Below are 23,361 nucleotides of genomic sequence, written 5' to 3' on the forward strand. Positions count from 1 at the left end.
TTATAGTAAAATAAAATATTTAGAGATTTATAAAGAATCGGAATCAGAATCAGTAATTTTATCGGAATCGGGAATTTAATACGGAATCAGTAATTATATCGGTATTGGGAAAAATATTGGAATCGTCCCATCACTAATATATATATATATATATATATATATATATATATATATATATATATATATATATATATGTATATATATATATATATCTATCTATCTATCTATATATATATATATATATATATATAGAGAGAGAGAGAGAGAGAGAGAGAGAGATACAATTATATAAATGCAACTTTGTCTCTCTGTGTGTGAGTTCGTTCCTTATAAACTCCGAAACGACTGAACCGATTTACAGATTTTCTTTAAAATTTACAGGACTTTAGTGTATAAGTTTGAGAGTGATCATAGTAACGTTTTGTCTCAGAATACACCCGATAATTACCGATAATCGGAACTATTATTTTAATTTATCTATCATCGGTAAAGTTGTTTTTTCCATGTCGTCGCTTAGCAACAATGATAGAACAATGAACTGTGAACATTCTACTATGGGTAATTGATCACATGTTTTTTTTTTGTTTGTTTTTTGTATGACGTGGTCTGTAGGTTCAAACTCTGCACGTAAATTTCTTGATTTTTTTTTCATTAAAGGCAAATAATTTTATAAGACTTGAAAATTTATGTATTTTTTTTTTTTTTTTTTTTTTTTTTGCATGACGTGGGCTGTAGGCTCAAGCCCCGCACATAAATTTCTTAATGTTTTTTTTCTTTAACTGAAAAGAAGTTTATATAAAATACTTTTATAAAAGAAACAGTAGGTTCTCTAGAGTGCAATGTAGAATAACATACATTTTGGACTAAGTTACTGCATTATTGGAGGCATGTGAAGCTTTCTCCCGGGCGATTTCACGGATTTCAATAACAATAAAAATATAGGAGTGAGATATATATATATATATATATATATATATATATATATATATATATATATATATATATAGTAAGTTATACCTAGCTTTTCCTATGTATTGAGCACTGTTGAAGTAAATACTTAAAGTTTACACATAAAATTATACTTTTGTATATTAATGTTACGTGGTGGTGGGTGTTATTATTAGAAGTACCATATACGGCACCAAATATTCGTGTATGTTATGTAATTCTTATTCGAAGAGGACTGATGTTATTTGTTGTTGTTCATATTTGTGAGAGTCTTAGTGAGAGATTTAGAGTCTTGGAGTGATAGAGACAGTCTTAGGAGTGTTCATGTGCTGTATGAGATGTCATATGTCTTAAGATGTTCATGTTGTAAGAGATAGCATATTGGAGACATAAACAGGTATATATAAAGAGAGAGACAGTTCTGTATGAACGGGAGTGTTTCTATAAATATTGATACATATATTTCTTACCTATTTTTGAGTGATGATTTTCACAAAGTTCTTATCATATAAATGGACAATACCTTTTCTGTTGAATCATAACACGAAGACGCAGATACATAAAGATGATGACGTCCTTTATTTCATGACCGGTCCATGATTTCGCTTGAGGAATTCAAAATTTCTTTACATGGCTTTTTCTTCTCTAACCTTTCGCTTCCAAGGTTTGGCGTCAGCAGCCATATCTGACCTCTCTCTCAGCTCTTTCTCTCTGACTGCCTCTAAAAACTCTACCTATGTTGAAAACTCCTCACGTCATTGCATGATTAAACATGTGCTCATAAAGCATGTTGGATGATATGCGTCACGTTGCCAAACTTTACATGACCCCGAGTTCAGTAACCTATTTTTCAAATAACCTCTTTACAAAATATGTTTACAATTTATATTGACGATTAAATTCCTTATTTTAATTTTCACAGAAACAAATTTCATTATTACATTCCTTTTTCATATACAGATATGTAAGCTAAACAATTGCAATTCCACATTCTTATTTCAATAACATATTTTAACTTATGATTGGAATTTTCGATTCCAAATCTAGCTTCGCAAGTTCGAATCCTTGACTATCCTATTTCACTTTTACATTTAACTAATTCTCTATTTTTTTTACTTACATGAAAAGAGGACAGCCCTTATCATGTAACATTAATTTATGCGATTAAATGAAGTAGTCATATATATATATATATATATATATATATATATATATATATATATATATATATATATATATATAATCTCGTTGAAATAGCTGAACGGTGTTGCTTCAGTTCGAGTAATAAATCTGATATGTCGCAGTATCGACAAGTAGGTAGACGCTACGAACTTCATAGCCTTTTGATGTCTCTCCTGGTATTTCTGACTTAATCACAATACGACAGAAGGAAAGACATGGATTACAAATTCTCCAATACTATTGCTACACTATCCCTTTGATTACTGTACACACAATAACCCTTATCCCTGAGTGGCCATTGGGCCTTGATAAGTGGTGAACTCCATGTAAAAAAAAAAATGTACTTATTTTCATCACATCCGTTTGATAAATCGCACAGAATGAATTTCTTTAAATTGATTTCAGAGTTCAATAATATGCAACCTGAAGAAGGTCAGAGGTTACACCTTCCAAAATATGGGAATAACATCCGAATAATACAAATAATATAATAAACGTTTAACAATAAACGTTATTTTTTTGTTGTTATATACTGAATCAACACTTATAAAGGCTAAAGCCATTCGAGTATAATAGTTAATGAGATAGATAGATTGTCATTTGAATGATGAAGAATATTATGAGAGATTGAAAATTATGAATGGAATAGTCCAAAATTTACTACTATGATATATGACAGGCATTTTATTGAAATTGGATTTGAAGACTATGTTGTGGCCTGAAGGGAAGCGGTCATGTGGTTATACGTTTCTAAGTATGAAAAGATGTTATTCGTTTGTTTTTGTTCTTGTTTTTGTTTATTCATGCTTCTTAAAAATATTTTTCTAATTCAGTTTTAATTTTTTTTTTTTTTTTTTTTCAGAAAGTTAAGGTGCAGGTTCGATTCTGTCCGGTTTTAGAGGAGGAAGAAATCAAAACGGAAGGCGTGAAAATTGCAACGCAAATATACCAAATGGAGGCTGAAAACAAATCTCAAGCAGCTTTGCATAAAGAAGACAAAGAAAATGAAGAATTCGCCATGGTAATTAATTTGCAACTGATAGTGGAAGAAATTATATCATATTAAATGAAAGTATACCTTTGTTTATATCTTTTTTACTATGCTTGTAATCGAAAGGATTCGATTATTATCATGGAAGAATCATTTCTACACTACGATATGATAATACTATGCTCTATTCTAGATATGCAAGGAAAAACGAACACACACATCTTAAGGTAATGATGGACTCCTTAGAAAAGCACCTCCACTCTGTAGTTATAAGAATTATAAAAAATGTTGTTTATTAATTTTATTTATTGAAAAATATGTTATTTATTTATTGAAACCTTAAAGTATGCTATTTAAGAAACAATGATGGAATTTTCATTTAAAAAAAAAAATACGTCCTCCTGGTGTTGAGATTGCTCATTGATTGCTGCAACATCGTGAATTCTCTGTTTTAACTCACCCAGAGTTCTTAGTTGAGTTGCGTAAACTTTACTCTTGAGATAACCCCACAAGAACAAAAAAAAAAACATCACAAACGGATGAATTTGGCGACCTGGGGGACAAAGCAACGTTACCGAATCTTGAGGTCATAAGATTTCCGAACAATTCTCGTAGAACTTTTAATAATTGCCGTGTAGTGTGTGATGTTGCTTCATCCTGTTGTAATCAGTGATCCATGGTTTCTAAAATGACGAAATGTTTGTTAACTTGAAAATTGTTTGTTACAAGTATTTGTTTACATTGGATTTGAAGATGACCATTTTGTAGTCGGCAGAGAAATAGTTTAGTGGATAACTATAAAAAAATTATGTTTACAACTTGATACATCAGCCTCAAGAGAACAATTGTAGAAATATCATCATTATCATCATTTTGTACTAACAAGGAGTTCTCACATAGGTCATCATCAGAGATTACTCACTGATCACAACCGATAATATTCTCTGGAGTTTATCCATCCAACTATACAGTTCACCATGAAAAAAAGAAAACATAAATTATGATCCACGGTTTTTGTCATCTGTATACCGAAAGCCAACTTTCCCTAAATAGTACCTAAACTTCAAATCCCATCATTCATCTAATGTAAAGAAAGGAGTCGTTCGTTGAATACAACACCGCGCGAAAGTGATATGTAGTAACAGCAATGCATATCAAGAGGAGATGGACAGTTCAAGAGAAACCCTCCACCGAAACAACTATCCAGAGAGCATGACATCAGCTCCAAGAAATCTGGACCAAACATAAAAGGACACCACTCAGAATCATACATGAAGAGCTTGTCAGAAAACTTCAAAGAACATTTAATACAAAAATCGTATGACCTTATTTCCATGGCAGGTGCTCGTCTGAACTCCAATCTCTGGTTCCCCCTCGCCAATCTTTCACGAAAAACACCCGTCTAGCTGAATCCACTGTGAAAAATTTCCCCCACTCTTTATCTGTGCCTAAATCAAAACGTGGATTCCATGAACAAAGCTTTTTTCTTAGAACTGCACGCCTGTGGAACTCTGTTCCGTCTGCCTGCTTCCCACCTGACTACAACTTGGATGTCTTCAAGTCCAACGTTAATAAATTCCTAATGAACCGCCCCTCTAAGTAAACACTTCATCAAATCTCCACACTAACGTACTGTACTTGCAATAACCCTTATCCCTGAGTGGCTTCCGGGCCTTGATAAGTGGTGACCACCGTGTAAAAAAAATCCATATGACATTAGAAGCGATTCAACTCACCAAAAACAGCTTGCGAGAGTCAAGCCCCCTACTGAAAAAAATCATGACTAAAAACTGTGTGTATGAGATTCCATGTAAATGTGGAAAACTATACAAAGGAGAGACATGTTGTTTGCTAAAAGTACGATTAGAAGAACACCGAAAAGCCGTAAGGAGAGATTGAACAATCGGGTATGGCTGATCATATGTGGAGAGAAAAGGGAAACCATGTGACGAAGTAAAAATTCTAGTCAGACAAAAATGGTGGAGATTAAGACGATTCAAAGCAGCAGCAGCACGCAGGTGACAATCAATTACTAAGTAGACATAGTATAGAATTTAACGCAATATGGGAACCGTTAATTATAAATCTATCTATAAAAGTGAAAGTGTCTGTCTGTGTGTGTGTGTGTGCCTGTCTGTGTACATTCTCATACGCAATAACTCTGTCAATGTTCAGTCTACAGACTCGAAATTTGATATACAGGATACTGAGATTTGGGAAAATCTTTGTAATCCGTTTTCGGCCAGAAATTTGGCTGTTAAGGGGTCAAAATTCAACGATTTGACCTTTTGAGAACTCTACCAAACTCCTCCGACAATTTTGGGTCTAAACACTTGAAATTGTAGATATATGTTCCTTGGACATAGATCTAACTTAATAACTTGATTTGAGCCCAAATCAATAAAGGTTACGGGGTCATAATAGAGGTCAAATTTTAAAAAATTGACCTTTGCGGTCTCTACCAAATTACTCAGCCAATTTTTGATCTAAACATTTGAAATTTTACATAAAGTGGATTCAGAGCAAGCTTTTAATCGGTTTTTGGCCCAAACGTTGACTGCCAAGAGGTCAAAGTTGAAAAAGTTGACCTTTGCAGACTCTACCAAACTCCTCCGCCAATTTTGGGTTTAAACACTTGAAATTTTAGATGTAGGTTACCTGGACATGAATCAAACTTTTTAATATATATATATATATATATATATATATATATATATATATATGATGATTGCAACGTCTTGTCAGACGAGTGCCACTCCCTCAGACATTTAAAATCCATGATCCCAAATGACTGAGGAAGTATCTATACAAAGATGATGTTACAGAGTCTTAGCTTTGTACGACAGCTAAGTCTCTCTCGGTTCAAAATGTTGAGATCCAGCAACAAGCAAGAGCAAGATAGCCAGCAACAAATTAAACTGCAGACCAGCTTATTGCGGGTACTGGTCTCCCGCTTTATGGTTTTTTAAATCAGAGATTTGCTTCTCCTAGAAAGGTTGCCTTCACCACGGCTTACGGGAGCCCTCTCCATCCCAACACATATATACATACCCACAAATATACACGGTGCTAGTTGGCCGTTGACCCAGAAAAAGAGTTCATTCGCCCTTTGGAAGGTCTTGTTTTTAATCCTTCAGGGAGACTAGCCGCCCTCTTCACCAAACAAGTCTGATGGGGGAACCAGTTTAGTCGCCGGTGACCCGACCATGAGGCAGGTAGTACTGGGTTACATGGTACCAGTAGCATATGACATGACCTGACACGCAATATATATATATATATATATATATATATATATATATATATATATATATATATATATATATGCACATAAAGTTATGAACAGTACATAGGGCCTGAGCAAAGCTGGGCTGAACTGCTAGTAAATAATATTCGGAAAAGTGCCCAATAAATAAACACCGATATATGCATATATATATATATATATATATATATATATATATATATATATATATATATATTGGCAGCAGGTTATTATTCAAACACATCTGATTGAACACGAAGGAGTTATTCTTTTTTCCGATCTTAATGGATAATTTTTCAATTTGCCGGGTGTTTTTTTTTTTTAAATTTCAGTAGGTAACTTATACAGTATGACACCCAAAGGTTGTTTTTCGGCCATATTCTTCTCGAGCGATTTCTATCGGTGCATCCGATTATCTTTAGGAGCGATTGTTGTTTTCGTTTTCTTTTTCTATGAGGCTTGGTGTAATTATAGTTTTTTTTATAAATTGGTTATAAAGGTGGGTGCAGGAGGGTTGGGTCGAATTATTTTTATTTAATTTTTAATTTCTATTTTCTCATTGTATAGTTCATTTATTTAGTTTCTTGTCAGTTATTAAATACTGTTAGCATATTTATCCCGGTATTAAATGAGATCCAAAAAGGGCTGTCGTTTTTTGATAAGCATGGCTTCTAGTAATTGCAGTCGTCGTGTGCAATTGTTAAGGTATCTGATTTTAGTATTGTTAGTTAAGATATTTCTAATGTCGGGCGACTGTAGGTTTTTATCGTGGGATGTTAGATGTTGTTTTATGGCACTATTTCAGCTAAATGATAAGTTAGTCGTCGGGAGAGTGTTGTTGTTGTAAGGCCTATATATGCGTTGTATGAATTTTTAGAGTGGGTTCGGAGACATTCTTTGAAGGGGCAAATAAATTCATACACTAGATTAGTTTGGTTTAGCGTGGTGTTAGTGTTGTTATTGTTTTTGATTATTAAGTTGGAGGTTTTAAATTTGGTATAATACATTATTAGTTTGATCTTTTTGTTTTGGTGAGTGGGTCTATATATATATATATATATATATATATATATATATATATATATATATATATATATATATTGTAAAGAAGTGAACCATAGCGGAAATTCAGTCGACTGAATTTCCGCTATGGTTCACTTTTTTACAATTATTCTAAAATTTTGCCAATCGAATAAAGTTAAATATATATATATATATATATATATATATATATATATATATATATATATATATATATATATATATATATGTTTACTGTTTTGGGGGGAAAGAATTCCAACAAAGTGCTCGATAACAAAGAAAAACTTTTTCGATATAAGAGCTTAATATTTATTTATTTAATAGTACAGAAGTTCAGAAAAACATTGGTACCGTCGGTACGTTTTACCATTAACTGGTCCCCTTTATGTTGGGCTTGAAACCGACGGTACCAATGTTTTTCTGAACTTCTGTACTATTATATATATATATATCGTAATAATAATCTATATATCTATAAAAGTGAACGTGTCTGTGTGTGTATCTATGTGTCGGTATACATTTCCCTACGCAATAACTCTGTCAATTTTAAGTCTTTTAGATTTGAAATTTGATATACAGGGTACTGAGATTTGGGAAAATCGAATCGATTTTTTTTCGGGCAGAAATTTTGCGATTAAGAGGTTAAAGTTCAACGATTTGACCTTTTTAGAACTCTACCAAACTCCTCCGACAATTTTGGGTCTGAACACTTGAAATTTTAGATATAGGTTCCTTGGATATTGATCTAACTTAATAACTTGATTTAACAAGAAACAAAATATTTTAGGGGGGGTCATAATAGGGGTCAAAGTTAAAAAAATTGACCGTTTTGTTTTTGCTCAGCATACACCTCAAAACATCCGTGCAATGCCGGGAACCCATGCTAGTTAGTAATAAAATAATGATATTTACAACTATAAATAAAAATGGGTTTAAGGCTCCCAAAATTCGTGACGCAGTGATTGGAGTACTCGGAAAATCAATTGTAAATGTGACCTTCTCCTGAAGGTTGAAGGTTCAATCCTCAGTGCAGGTGATTGAAAAATCAATTGTAAATGTGACCTTCTCCTGAAGGTTGAAGGTTCAATCCTCAGTGTCGGTGATTGAAAAAATATAATTGTGAATTACTTAGGACCTCTATCCAGTCATGGCTGAGGAATGAGAACCAGAACGTGCTACCCCCGTGAAGTAAATAGATAGTTTCGTTTGAAATTTCGTCCAATCCCTGAGTTCGACAAGATACACCTGAATAAGGTCGGAGTTAAATCGACCGAAACGTTGTGAAAATCATACTCAAGATGAGAACAGTCATTCCGATGAATCCAAATAATATGAAATAAATTTAAAAACTTAAATAAGAAAATTATTATTAATAATAATAAAAATTATTATTATTAATAATAATAATTAATATTACGGACTTGGAGTTCTTATACGAGTTGTTATCTGTGATATCTAAAAGTTGTTTGCTTTTCTCGAGTTCAAGTGACAACAAGTCCCTGCAGATTACAGATATAATTAATAGTAGAAGGAGTAATAGCCACTTGAAGTCTTTTATTATTATTATTATTATTATTATTTTGGAGATAAAGTTTAAGAGTTGTGTGTGGTACATGCTCTCTGCTTTCTAATTAAATATAATCTCATGATGAGTGCTTAATGTTTTTTGTTGTTGTTTTTTTTTATATTGTAAGTGTTTTTTTTCTAGACAAAAGGATCCAAAAAGCCGTCAAAAACTTCAAAAGTCAGCAAAGTTAAAGCAGAAGTTAGCAGTTTTACCGCAGCTTCGGATCTGGAAACGTCGAATTCTGTCTCCCCACCGTCGCCGGACTCCATTACAAAAGAGTAAGTGTAAATCACAACATCTACTTTTCTTTGTTGACTTATGGTCTTCCTACACCCTTACAAAACATTCACAACAAGCACTCGCCTAGCTACAACCACTATTAATAAAAAAAAAAAACAACCACTATTAATAAATAAATTAATAAAATAAGATGGTGGGATCCTTCTACCGCTCCAGAAGATATCTCACTACTGATGTAATTCTCTATCTATATAAAAGCCAAGTACGTCCAAGGATGGAATACTGCTGCCATATCTGGGCAAGAGCTGCTAAAAACAGCCTATCCTGCCTTGACAGAGTACAAAATAGACTTCGTGGCTTAGTGGGGGATGCCCTTTTCTCTTCCCTGCAACCTCTCTCCCACAGAAGAGACGTTGCAGGCCTATCTTTGTTTTATCGTTATTTCCATGGCAGGTGCTCGTCTGAACTCCAATCTCTGGTCCTCCCTTGCCAATCTTTTACGAAAAACACCCATCTAGCTGAATCCACTGTCAAAAACTTTCCCCACTCTTTATCTATGCCTAAATCAAAACGTAGATTCCATGAACAAAGCTTCTTTCTTAGAACTGCCTGCTTCCCACCTGACTACAACCTGGATGTCTTCAAGTCCAACGTAAACAAATTCCTGAATAAACCGCCCCCTTAAATAGACACTTTATTAAATCTCCACAATAACGTAATGTACTTACAATAACCCTTATCCCTCATTTCACTCACTCTTTGTCTGTGCCTAATTCTAAACGAAAATTCCATAAAAAAGTTTTTTTTCCTAGAACTGCTCACCCATGGAACTCTGTACCATGGACTTGCTTTCCAGCTTACTAAAACATGGTCGTTTTCGAATCCAATGTAAACAAGTTCTTGTTGACTGATTCTCTTAAATAATCAAGTTCTACCCAATTTCCACTACTACCAATCATTCTGCTATTGTTTCGGTGACCAGCTTATACGCTTTAAGGCTTATCCTCGAGTGGGCTTCACTCCTTGAAAGGTGATGACTCCCTTCTAAGAAAAAAAATGATCACGTGACATAATAAGTTGAAATTCAGAATCATTTTTAAAAAAATCGACTCTGATTGTTAACTATATTATTTTCTATATTTTTGCAATAAAGATTAATAATTTGGATTAGTTTGATTATCTGAACCACAAAGTATCGGCCGATGTAACCTCTAAATTTCTTCAGGTGTATCTTGTTAAACTCGGGAATCTCCCTGTCGAATTCGGGAATCTGCACAGAATTTCAAATTGAACAGTTTATTTAATTCGTGGGGTTGAATTCTTTCGTTCTGTCAGCCATGACCAGGTAGAAGTTTTAAGTAATTTGCAATTGTATTTTTCATATTGGCTGCACTGAGGATTGAACCTGCAACTTCCAGAAGAATCTCACTTAAAACTGAATTTTACCAAATACTTTATCGACTACACTACAGGTCTTTGCAGACAGAACGTTGTGCAAAAAACGCTTAAGATAAGATCAGCAGTTCCGAATAATTCAAATAATCATTTGTTAACTATGTCTCTACACTTTAATTACAAAAATACTAACTTTCGATTTTGGAGGTAGTTTGAAGGCAAAATTGAGATCGTCATGAAGAGAAGAGTTGGATTTGGGGTTTACTTTTAGCAGGCTCGTAACTCTCACTGATCCTTTATTTTGTCTTTTAATTCTCACATTCCATGAGCAATGTTTCTCATGAAGGAAGAAACGTTGTTTTTTTTTGTTGTTTTTTTTATTCAATTTTAACCCCAAACAAGGCACAATGCCACTTTGAAGCAGGGGGCTACTATCAGGGACTTAATTAGCGGGGTCATTTTGAAGGGAGATGAGTAGAAAGATGTTTGTTGACATTACACTTGAACTTCTGCATATCATTGCAGTTGGGAAAGCAGAATCCCGGAAGGGAGTTCCAAAGACCCGCAGTTCTGGGGAAGAAACTATTGGAGTAAAAGGCTTTCTTGCATCTAGGGATCTCTACTGTAAAGGGATAAGACTTAGTAGCTTGTCGGGTTTGTCGGGGGTAGTTATGTCGGGGAGGTACAAGTGTTTGCAGTTCGTCAGAGCATTCACCATTGAAGTATTTGTAGAACAGGCAGAGGGATGCAACATCTCGTCGATGGGACAGAGGCTGAAGCTTAGATGACAGTTCAGGACCTATCAGGTTGGCGACTCTCTTTTGAACCCTGTCCAGGAGCGAGAGACAAGAAGCAGATGCACCAGCCCAATGTGACAACAGTACTCCATACATGGGCGAATGGTTGCCTTATAGAGGTATAGGATACTGGCAGGCGTAAGTAGTTTTCTAGCACGGTAGAGGGAGCCAACCTTCCTTGCAGCAGCCTTGGCAATGCTCTCAATGTATCTATTCCAGTTCATATTCCCTGTAAACGTTAGGCCGAGGAGTTTAAAAGAAGTACTTTCAGGTAATGTGTTCTTGGCCATTGCTATTGGTGGTAGAGAAGGTTTCTTGTAGTTATTGAAGGAAACAAGCTTAGTCTTAGCAGCATTGAATGTGACCAACCATTTTTTTCCCCATCCCACTACGGATTGGAGGTCATCCTCTAGTGTTTCTGCCATTTCCTTGGATATGTGTTCATTTGTTTTCCCCTCATATCTGTTATAGAGAGTGGTGTCATCGGCAAATATACCCATCTCCGAAACAATTTTATCAGGGAGGTCGTTTATGAATATCAGGAATAATAGAGGTCCAAGGATAGACCCCTGAGGTACTCCCGCATTTATGTCATATTGTTTGGTTGTGCGACCGTCGAGGACAACTTTGATTTTTCTATTACTTAAGAAGGATTTAATTACATTATGAATTCTTCCAGTGATTCCATATGATCTAATTTTCCTTAGAAGACCATCGTGCCATACCCTGTCAAAAGCCTTAGATATATCGAGGGCCACTGCTCTACCCTCCCCTGTTTTATCCAATGAACGGTATATACGTTCAGAAACTACAGTTAAGATATCTGCTGTTGAACGGGCTTGCCTGAATCCATATTGTTTGTCAGTCAGGAGTTTAGCAGCTGTTAGGTGCTGGACTAGGGCTTGATTAACTAAGGACTCAAATATTTTGGCGAAAAGCAGGAGGAGGCTAATGGGGCGATAATTTAGTGGGTCAGTTCTTTCACCAGAATTCTTGAAGACTGGTACCACAGAGGCGGTTTTCCAGCAGTCGGGAAAACAAGATTCGTTAAGGCATTTATTGTAAAGTTTGGACAGAACTGGAGCAACCTCGGCAGAGCATTTTTTTAATAGCACAGCCGGGATGAGATCTGGTCCACACGCTTTTGAGGTGTCTAGGTTTTTTATAATAGCATGTACCTGAGAAGGGGAAATTTTCAAATTGTCTAGTGCGGCGTCTGTTCGCAGAGGAAAATCAGGGAGTGAGTGGTGTACCGAGTTCAGTGTGGAGTTTGAGGCAAACCGACTGGCAAGCAGATTAGCCTTGTCAGTTGCCGTGCAAGCAACCTCATGATCGTTTGATAGTGGGGGAATAGTTGACTGTCCATTATTTACTACGCTGTTGTAGATTTTCCAAAAATCCCGGGTTCCTAATTTCTGTGCTTCGATGCGTTTTCTGGTGGTTTCAGAGTAATCTGTCTTAACTGTCTCTATCACTCTCTTACAATTATTTCTAGCTTCTATAAACTTCTGTTTATTTGAGCTGGACTTATGTCGGTTGAATCTGCGGAATGCATGCTGCCTTTGACAAATGGCAGCTGCACAAGCAGAAGTAAACCATTGGGGGGAGTGAGGCTTGCTATAGAATTTCCGTGCAGGAACATGTGCTTCAATAGCAGTTTTGAACCATTCAGTGGTCTCATTTGCACACTGTTCCGCTGGAAGAGTAAAGATATTTTGCCATGGGGCATCTCTGATGAGCTCCCTAATGGCTTCCCAATCAGCCTTTTTGTAATACCTCGTTGTTTTGAGTAGTGGGTCTTCAGTTTTAGGGCGAGAATTTAGGCTGATTTCTACCATTATCACAGCGTGATGAGCATTCCCGAGTGAGCTGTGGGCATTTGTTGTACAGTCATTGGGAACCGTTGTCAGAAAGAGATCTAGAAGTGAGGCATGTTGATCTTGCTGGTCTGGGAAACGTGTCAGAAATGTAACCAACTGAGATAGGGAATGGGATATAGAGAAGCTATGTGTTGTGCTACCAGCTACGTCTGTGTGATTAGAGAATCCTAGCCAGTTACTGTGGTGGACATTGAAGTCACCAAATACATGTATTTGTGCGCTAGTATCGAGGGAGAGTGCTATATCTATGCTGTCTGAGATTTTGTTTATTAGGGTACAGTCTTGGTTTGAGGGAGAGCAGTAGAGAAAATGCAAGTAGCTAATATTGTGTTGCATATTTAGTCTGAAGCACATAAAGGCCTGGTCCTCTGATTCTAGTTTTATTTCTCTAGTCAGGGGGAGGGTGTTACGAATATAAACTCCAAGTCCATGCATATGTCTGTCCGAGTCCTTACGGTAGAGTGGGAGATAACCAGGCATGTTAAAGTGGTTAGAGGGAATGGAGGAGTGAAGGTTAGTTTCACTTAATGCTAAGATATCCGGGGTGTTTACAAGGAGAAATGACTCAACATCATCTAAGTTAGTTCTAAGCCCGCGGATATTAGTAAATGCAAGCCTCAAGGGAGGAGGCAGGTTGGTTTTCTTTGAGTTTGGTCCTGGTTTAAACGTAACTTTTGCTTGAGCTGTCATTTTATTTTATTTAAAAGTTTCAGTTAGGGTGAGTGAGTGAAGGGGTGCTGGACAAGTAGTTGTGCAGAATACCAGACATGTAATACAAGTAGATTATCAGCTGTCCTCACCCACAGGATTGTGGCCTCAGAAAAGCCCACCGGGAATGAGTGCAGGGTCCCTTTCAATGCGCGACAGGGCACTAAAAACATCCCGATATTTTGCAACTGTTGATGGAGCAGCCGCTCTAAGCGCTACCAAAGAGTTAGGGCTCCTGTACTATCGGTCAGAAACAGCAGACAGGAACTGTCAATCCGGTACCCTCAATCTGTTAGGCAAAGCCAGCCCAGTCCAACTGCACCGACATATATGGCACTGAAGCACCCCACTGTGTCCAGTTTAGGGGGATGGGATGTGGCGGAAGTGGGGAGAAGCGGCGTTCATTGCCCTAGTTAGGAAACAAGGTCAACCACTGGGTGATTCAGCCGAGTCCCTGTGATAGTACCTCTACGCCTGGCCAATAGGAAAAGAAGGAGTATGAAAGCCGGGCGATAGACAGAGCCTATCTCCTTCTTAAGCAGTTTAGGTTTGCCAACCGGTGATTTGTTTGAGTCACCAGCTCTAGGAAGGTTGTCGTCCAGGACTGAAGAGGCCTCCCTCCCCTAGGTTTAGTTTCAGAGTTTTCCTTCTCCTAGACAGATGACCAGGGAAGACCTACGGGTCCATCAGCTCTGAGAGGGTTCGCCCCGTGCCTGGGTCCTAATCCAGGTATTTCTGCGACCCCGCATGGGTAGTTAATATTTATTGGTTATTTAGGTTAATATCTCCTGAAAAAATCGGGCATTTAGGTTAACTTCTACAGAAAATTTTTACTCCTCAAACCTGGTTAAAAAAGGGCATTACTATGCTTCCATTTTCATTTTTACTGGGAGAGGGTATAGGTAAAAATTCGTGCAGTGGAAGCAGCTAAATTTGCTACAGTATTGGATTGAGAGAGACGAGTTAATGTATGGTTAGATATAGTTTTGTAAGTTTAGGAATGGATGATTAGATATGGTTTAGTAGGTTTAGGATTAGGATAAAGTGTTAGGGTATGATTTACTTGCTATTAGAAATTCTGATTTGGTGCCCAAACCGAATATTTAGTAAGACTGAAAGATAAGATATGCTCAGTATAGATACAAGAGAACATTTGATATGAAGTACAGTTATACCTGATAGATATAGGTTATTGCATATTCTGTAAGTATAGTTAAATACAGATGGATGGATAAGTAGTATTGTATACGAATGCATGGAATTTTAGACAATTTGAGTAAGTTGCCTTTAGACTACAACGAAGGAGAATGACTTCGCCTTTCTCTTAATATCCGGAAGTTTTTATTTCAATGAGTACCGGTTTAGTTTGTGTAATGATTATTGCAATACTGTCTCTTAACAAAGAGATATTAATGGTTGCTGTTCATTATAGATTACTTTAAGTCTGTGTATAGGACTATGGCTAGTAAGTATTTACTTAGAAGCTTGGTTATGGGTTAGGAGTTTTAACCAGGAGCATGCCTAGGAAATTTTGGTTGTTAATGGGTATCGATTTACGAGTCTGTTAGGGTCAAGGGCGGAGAGCAAGGACCCCTCTAAGTTACGTGAAACGGATTAGGTTTAGTGGCAACTTGAGAAATAGAGCAGTTTGATTTGTTAGTGATCAGGAGAAAGAGAATTTAAGTAAAAAATAAAAAGGTTTGTCATGCAAAACAGACAAGGCAGTCACCTTGGAGGTAAAGTATCTATAGGGGGTACTTAGTATACAATCAGCAGTATTTTTCAGTTTTGAGAGGAATTTTAGGTACAATAGTTTCATGGTTTGTTGTACAAGTCCGTAGTCTAGGTCAGGGACGAAGCACTTCTAATATTGCAACTGGGTGTATCTAATTTTAAAAGTAGTTGAATAGAGTATTATGAGGTGTTCTACTTAGCTTAGGGATAGAAAGAAAATTTAAGGTAATATTCAGTGATATAAGCAATTTCATGAGGATTTGATATATGATCACTGGATGTTGAGCTGCTCAGGAGAATTCTTGTATCTATTCAGAAGGATGTCTTGGTGATATAAGATTTGAGAAATTAAGAGTCTGGGGATACAGAAAGTTGTGAGCTGCTGAGGATTCAGTACAGGCGATTATATATGGTTAGCAAAGGTGGTTTAGTTTAGTACGCACGTATTGTACATATTAAGTATACTGCTTCAGTTCTATCCTCTATTGTAAAGGAAAACCCGTTTGCATTTCGATTGGCAATTTTGTCAAAAGAGGAAATTTAAAACAGCTTATCTAATTTTTGATGATATCAGTTTATAGACAATTGTACAGACTGATAAATTGTTGTGTAAGACATAGTAGCCCATCGTCTTCGTATTTTGATGAAATGATGGATCCAGGGATCAAGAGCATAGGTTCGGAACAGGTGTCCGGAAAGAAAATGGCAGTGTACAAGGAAGGGGGGTCACTGATTTCTTATTAACGTTATTTTAATTTAAAAAAAAAAAAAAAAAATGCCTTTCGATGGCTGATTATATTAAGCATCGTACTTAAATAAAGTTTTCACATCCTCTAAATAAATTAGCATAATTTCTTTTTTTTTTTTTACCGAGTTTGTCTTTACTATAGCATTGACTTATTATTTAAGTGAGATGGGATTGTAAACTGCGAAATGGTCTATTTAAGTGGAGAAAAATATCGGTTACAATATGCCTGGTAATGTAAAGAATATTTGTTTTAATTTCATGCGAAACAGTTAAGGATTTTACTTAGCTTTGGGGTTTTTTCTTGGACACTTGAGACTAAAAACCAGAGTGGTCGTTTCCCTTGGCCCCGCACGGTCAAATGGCATTTGTGGTACCAAAATGCTATCTATTCAGTAGGGAGTGGGTAGGCTAATTTAGGGGGAGGGGGGTCACTTAGTGAAAAGTTTTCCATTTGGCGGCGCGACAATATTTCTTTGCTTGTCTATCGTTTTCAGAGATATTAATGTTAACAATTGAATACGCGTTCCAAACAAATATGATGGAAATAAAATGATAGTATATATAACGTAAAATAATAGCATATATAACGTACAAGGTGAAAAGCGGAAAACTGAAAAGGAAATGTGCAGTTGTTAGTACAGCTTTGGAAAAGAATTTAAGTCATATTCACCGTAAGGATTTGTTGAAATAAGTTAAACCGCCGTGAAGGAAAACCATCAATAAATTAACGAATGGTAGAGTTTCAGGTTTAACTCAATAAATCTAATTATTTATATGTTTTCTTTTAAAATATATGCAATAATTGGACATGCAATAAGTCTGGATTTATAACACGGTGGAAATGATTTTGAAATAAAGTTTTCATATCCTTTCGTTTTTATTTCCTGAGTTAACTTTGGTTTGGAGTGAGTAGTATGTGTAGGTTTTAAATCTTCTCATGATATTCATCATCATTCAATTGTCAATCAATCGACCTCATTAATCTTATCCATCATTGTTGTTTTAGACTTGATAAGTTGGTGAAACAATAATAAAAACGCTTGTTGTACTTCGGATTTTTTTTTTTTTTTGATATGTAGTAAAACAAAAACAACCAACTAACAATCAAAAGGTGAATATGCTGTAAAACAAAAAACGACCAACAAACCATCACAGAATAGATGTGACGTAAAACAAAAACAGCTAGCAAACCATCACAGAGTCGATATGCCATAAAACAAAAACAACCAACAAACCATCATAGGGTTGACATGCTGTAAAAATAAATAAATAAATAAATAAATAAGCCATCGCAGGTTTTAAATGCTGCAAAACAAAAACAGCCAACCATCATAGGGTTAATATTCGGTAAAACTAAAACAACCTACACACTATTATGGGATTGATATTCCGTCCAACAAACGCAATCGACAAACCCTCATAGGATTGATATGCTGCAAAACAAAAACAACCCACAAATCTTAGGGTTGAAATGCCAAAACAAACACAACTAAAAAACCATCACAGGTGTATATGCCATGAAAAAAACAACAAACCATTACACGGGTGATATGCCGTAAGACAAAAGCAACCAACAAATTATCACAAGGTTGATATGCCGTAAAATAAAACAATTAACAAATCCTCATAGGGTTGATAGTCCATAAAAAAAAAACAACCAATCATCCATCATAGTATTAATAAGCTGTAAAACAAAAACAACCAACAAACCATCACAAAGTGGAGATGCCGTAAAACAAAAATAACCAACCGACAGTTCATAGGGGTTATATGCTTTAAAACAAAAACAACCAATAAACCAACATAGGATTGATATTCTGTAAAATAAAAAATAATCAACAAACCATCACAGGGTTGATATTCCATAAAACAAAAATAGTCAACAAACCATCACAGAATAACAAACATAAATAAAACAAAAATAACCAACCAACAGTTCATAGGGGTTATATGCTTTAAAACAAAAACAACCAATAAACCAACATAGGATTGATATTCTGTAAAATAAAAAATAATCAACAAACCATCACAGGGTTGATATTCCATAAAACAAAAATAATCAACAAACCATCACAGAGTTGATATTTCGTAAAACAAAAATAATCAACAAACCATCATAAGGTTATCATGCCATAAAACAAAAACAACCAGCAAACCAACATAGGATTGATATTCTGTAAAATAAAAATAGTCAACAAACCATCACAGGGTTGATATTCCGTAAAACAAAAACAACTAACTAATCAACTTCCGGCTTTTGGTCACATCATTTTGGATGGTAGGTGAAAAGGCAGACACTACTAATGAAGATGGTATTTGAAACTGACATGTGACAAACAAACCGACTGATGGACAGACGGACAAAACCTCTCCTACCGATGATAAGACACATTTTAAAACATTATTTCCCGTGTCATTGTACAACCGGTACACCAAATAATTGTGAGAAAGACATTGAACTGTTATTAATTGTCCAACAAGTTAATATCTAGGACAAAAAGAGACACTGCTTCCTATTGTATGTTAAGCTCTGACGTCTTTGTTTGACATCTTTGTTTCTTCTCATCTAATTGGCATTTCCTGAATAATAATGATCTCCAGGGATGTAGCACTGGAGTGGCAAAGTTCTTTCTGGTTGTGACCAAGCCTCCAAAGCATGCACATAGTTTTAAATAACATGTTAACTGGGTGCCGTGCTCGTTGATATGACATTTCACAAATTTAATTGTTTTCCATTGAAATTTCAATTTTTATCGTACGGCTTGTTCTTGATTGACTTGCACAATCGTTTACGGTAAAGTGGAACTTTCAATTATTGACTAAAGAAGCGTTGCCTTTCTGTTCTTCAACAATGTGTAAAAAGCATTAATTAGTTGTTTGTTAATGTTATTTGGGGTTTATTGTATTTTTATTTGCCTTGCTTAAGAAACAGCCCAGAATATATAAATTACTGATTGCAAATACACAAGAAAAGTTTGGCAATGGTATTAGCAAAATTTAAACAACTAATAATAATTTCGATGAGCAAACTAGGAAATAACAATTTCGTCATATAACTTAACTGAAATTACCGATTACTCTGAATAACCAGGGGAAAACCGACTTTACTTTATTATAGAGGTTAACAGTACTTGTATTTACCTTCCTAAAAGAATTTTTTTTTCCTTTCAACAATTATATACTCATTTCAGTAGTTAAATATTGGTGTCTGGAATTTCTTGAATTAATAAAATATAAAATAAAAAACCAAACTGAACTTTTATTAAAAGTATTATATTATTTGCGTACCAAAAAGGCGTATGCTGTATTGATAGTATCAATAAGGGGTCTGTTGTGTAATAGCACCATATGTCGATATATGTATGTAATGAGATAGCAACATGATACCGTGATATGTACTTGGGATGAAGGGTTCATCCTGATGTGTGTCACTTAATGTCTATGGTTGATTCTTCACTAAGTTATGTTGTTGCTGTCTATTTATGCTATATTTATATCTTATTTTTCATATGCTGAAATTACGGATTACTCTGAATAGCCAGGGAAAATGGACTTTACTTTATTATATAGATTAACAGTACCCGTATTTCACTTTCTAAAATAAAATGTTTGTGTTTTTCCCCTCTTTTCCTTTCAACAATTATATACTGATTTCAATAGTTAAATATTGGGTCCTGAAATTTCTTGAATTAATAAAAGAAATCAAACGACGATTCTAGATGACTAACAAAAATATAGATATATTCTGGGCGAAAAAAAAAAACCAACAAAAAAAAACCAACAAACTACCAAACTTTTAAAACAATTTGGTTCGAATTCTGTAGAAGTGCTAAATAAAAGACACACTCATACATACCTATTTCAGAATTGATAATGGTAAATTAGTTTCGATATACCTTACCGGTAACATGCCACTACTTTTTTCTATTAACCTATGAAATATTACAAAATAAATATGTAAACATTAACACTACTCGCACTTCGCTTCACACCCGTAGTTTAATGTTTGAACTTAAAAAATATTGATTTCATATAGTTTCCCGGGAAACACCAAGGCACGGGTCTTGTTAGTCATAAAATAAATCACATTATTTCACTATTATCAAAAATACATATCCTATAAAGTAATGATTGAATGTATGAGCTCTTAATAGCAATAGGCTACCGGAAAGAGAGCATGTTACCACTGTGAAGTAAATAAAGGGTTCTGTTCGAAATTCTCTGCAGAGTCCCAAGTTCGACAGAAATATTCAACAAGATAGACACGAAGAAGGCCTGAGGTTACATCGACGAAAATGTTCGGAAAATAACATTCAAAATGAGAATAGTTGCCCGGACATTCCAAATAATACAAATAACCAATCCTCATCTCAAAAATTCAGAAACAGAATATTTAAAATTCACGAGATGTTTACTGCATTCCGTTGTCCAAGAAAACACCGTCGATGACTTCACACCGCACAAAGAATTCATGTAAAAAACAAACAAACTATATATTACTTGTATTGACTGGAATATTCTTGTCGTCTTCAGTGTTATTTGTGCAACGTTTTCATCGGATTGGCCTTCGACCATCCTCAGGCATGTTGGTTGATGTTTAGAAAAGAAAATAGTAGAAAAAACAAACATTGTACATCCTTAAAATTTCGGCGATGGAAGGGAGATAATCCCCTGTTGATCTTCATTAGAGTTGCTCCCCTTTGTCAACCAATATTTTTTCACAAATACGAAACAATAACCATAAAAAAGAGACTAACTCAAAGAATATAAAAATATCTACGGAGCTAGTAATTTTTCTCTTTTCTTTTCCAAACAACAACCAACATGCCTGAGGACGGTCGAAGGATAATCCGACCGAAATGTTGCACAACTAACACTCAAGATGAGGCACTCTGAAGAGATTTCTTCTTGTTCAAGAACCGCTGCGAAGAAGGTAGGTTCTCTCTACCGTGCTAGAAAGATACTAACGCCTGAAAGTATCCTATACCTCTATAAGGCCACCATTCACCCATGTATGGAGTGTTGTTGTCATATTTGGGTTGATGCATCTACTACTAGTCTCTCGCTCCTAGACAAGGTTCAAAAGAGAGTCGCCAATCTGATAGGACCTGAACTGTTATCTAAACTCCAGCTCCTGTCCCATCAACGAAATGTTGCATCCCTCTGCCTTTTCTACAAGTACTTTAACGGTGAATGCTCTGACGAACTGCAAGCACTTGTGTCCCCTCGACGTAAATACCCCCGACAAACCCGAAAAACAGCTAAATCCCACCCCTTCATAGTAGAGATCCCTAGGTGTAAGAGAGCCTTCTACTCCAGTAGTTTCTTCCCCAAGACAACTAAACTTTGGAATTCCCTGCCGGGTCCCCGCTTCCCCAACTGTACTGACATGCAGAAGTTCAAGTGCAACGTGGACCGACATCTTGCTGCCCAACTCCCTACACAGTACCCCTGATGCCCATGTTCCTGATAGTAGCCCCCTACAACAAAGTGACAATATGCCTTGTTTGGAGTGAAAATGTAATAAAAAAAAGAAGAAGAATATGGAGAGTTAACAAATGAAGAAATGGAAACACTTGAATTAGTCATCGAAGCATAATCGATTTCCTCTTCATTCCAGTCTTCAGATTTTTCTGTGGAACCAGCCATATCCGGCAGATACGCAGTCAGGAAATCCTCAGATGATGACAGGAATTCATTTGTGCCACTGCTCGACATCGTTCTTGCAGGAAAATGTTAGAATTCTTGCTTCTATAAAGATAAAACAAAGAATTTCTTTTTTTTATATCTAAAATTTATTGTATCAGATATTAATTCAAAAGTTTTAACATTTCTTTATATGGCTTGTATTGATCGGACTATTGTTCTCATCTTGAATGTTATTTGCGCAACGTTTCAGTCGAATTGGCCTTCGACCGTCTTCAGGCATGTTGTCTGAAAAGAATAGAGAAAACTTTTCTCTTTTCTTTTCCAAACAACACCCAACATGCCTGAAGACGGTCGAAGGCCAATCCGACTGAAACGTTGTACAAATAACACTCAAGATGAGAACAGTAGTCCGATCAATAGAAGTAATCTAAACAATCATCCCTCATCTAAAAAAATCCTAATTAGTTTTTTCCATTTGAATATTCCCGGTAATTGTGAGAAACTATCTACAACTAGCGGAGACCGTTCAGTGGGGTAGCAAAATATATGTAGATCCTAGACCTTGCATATTAAACTCAAAGTTCTGCGAGGGCATTAGGAGTCATAAGGGCAACACTCCTACAATGAAATTATAACTGAAGTTGTTTAATTAAAATTATTGCAAAATATTTTCCTTTTCATTTAGAAAGATGCAATAGTTTGATCCTATTTACGGATGCCATTACAAACGTACTTGTAGTTTAATAGAAGAATACAAATGAAATAAGCATGATATATAAATAACGAAAATTAAAATTAATGGTTCAGTTTTTATCTGAATTCAACAGCAACAAATCCAATGCACATAAATTACAATAGTTTAAAATGGACAAACATTCAAAAACTTTTCATGTTTTGTCTTGAGGTTTGACACTTCTTGTTGTCGACAATCTTTTGTATGTCAGTCTGATATTTCTGTGCAAGCCCGAGTTTTATCAGAGATGACAAGAATGTGATTATTGTGTAGAAAGATAAATTTTAGAGCGCAAAATGTCACTTTTTATAATGGTACCACTCTCGTCTTCATAGCTCTTCAGTATTTTTTAAAATAGGCGGGATTAATTTTAAAACGACTCTCGTATGTATAATATAAGCCTGAGGAGTCCTAGAGTGGATGAAACGCGGAATATTCAGTGTAGCTTAATCGCCATATATATTTTATAAATTACTAACTAGC

The 23,361-nt window shown here is 35.5% G+C and overlaps 1 protein-coding gene across 3 annotated transcripts in view; it reads left to right on the forward strand.

Annotated features, from left to right (window-relative positions):
* LOC145261207 (cilia- and flagella-associated protein 74-like) overlaps positions 1 to 23,361 on the forward strand; it is a 2,330,915-nt gene that overhangs the window by 1,109,450 nt on the left and 1,198,104 nt on the right. For all 3 annotated transcript variants that reach the window (XM_080119545.1, XM_080119548.1, XM_080119547.1), the window contains exons 30-31: positions 2,993 to 3,151; positions 9,136 to 9,272. In XM_080119545.1, the coding sequence (XP_079975671.1) occupies positions 2,993 to 3,151; positions 9,136 to 9,272 (296 nt within the window). The remainder of the gene's footprint in view (positions 1 to 2,992; positions 3,152 to 9,135; positions 9,273 to 23,361) is intronic.

Source organism: Euprymna scolopes, chromosome 37 (genome assembly GCF_053919585.1).
Source record: "Euprymna scolopes isolate OS-2025 chromosome 37, ASM5391958v1, whole genome shotgun sequence".
Lineage (NCBI taxonomy): Eukaryota > Metazoa > Mollusca > Cephalopoda > Sepiida > Sepiolidae > Euprymna > Euprymna scolopes.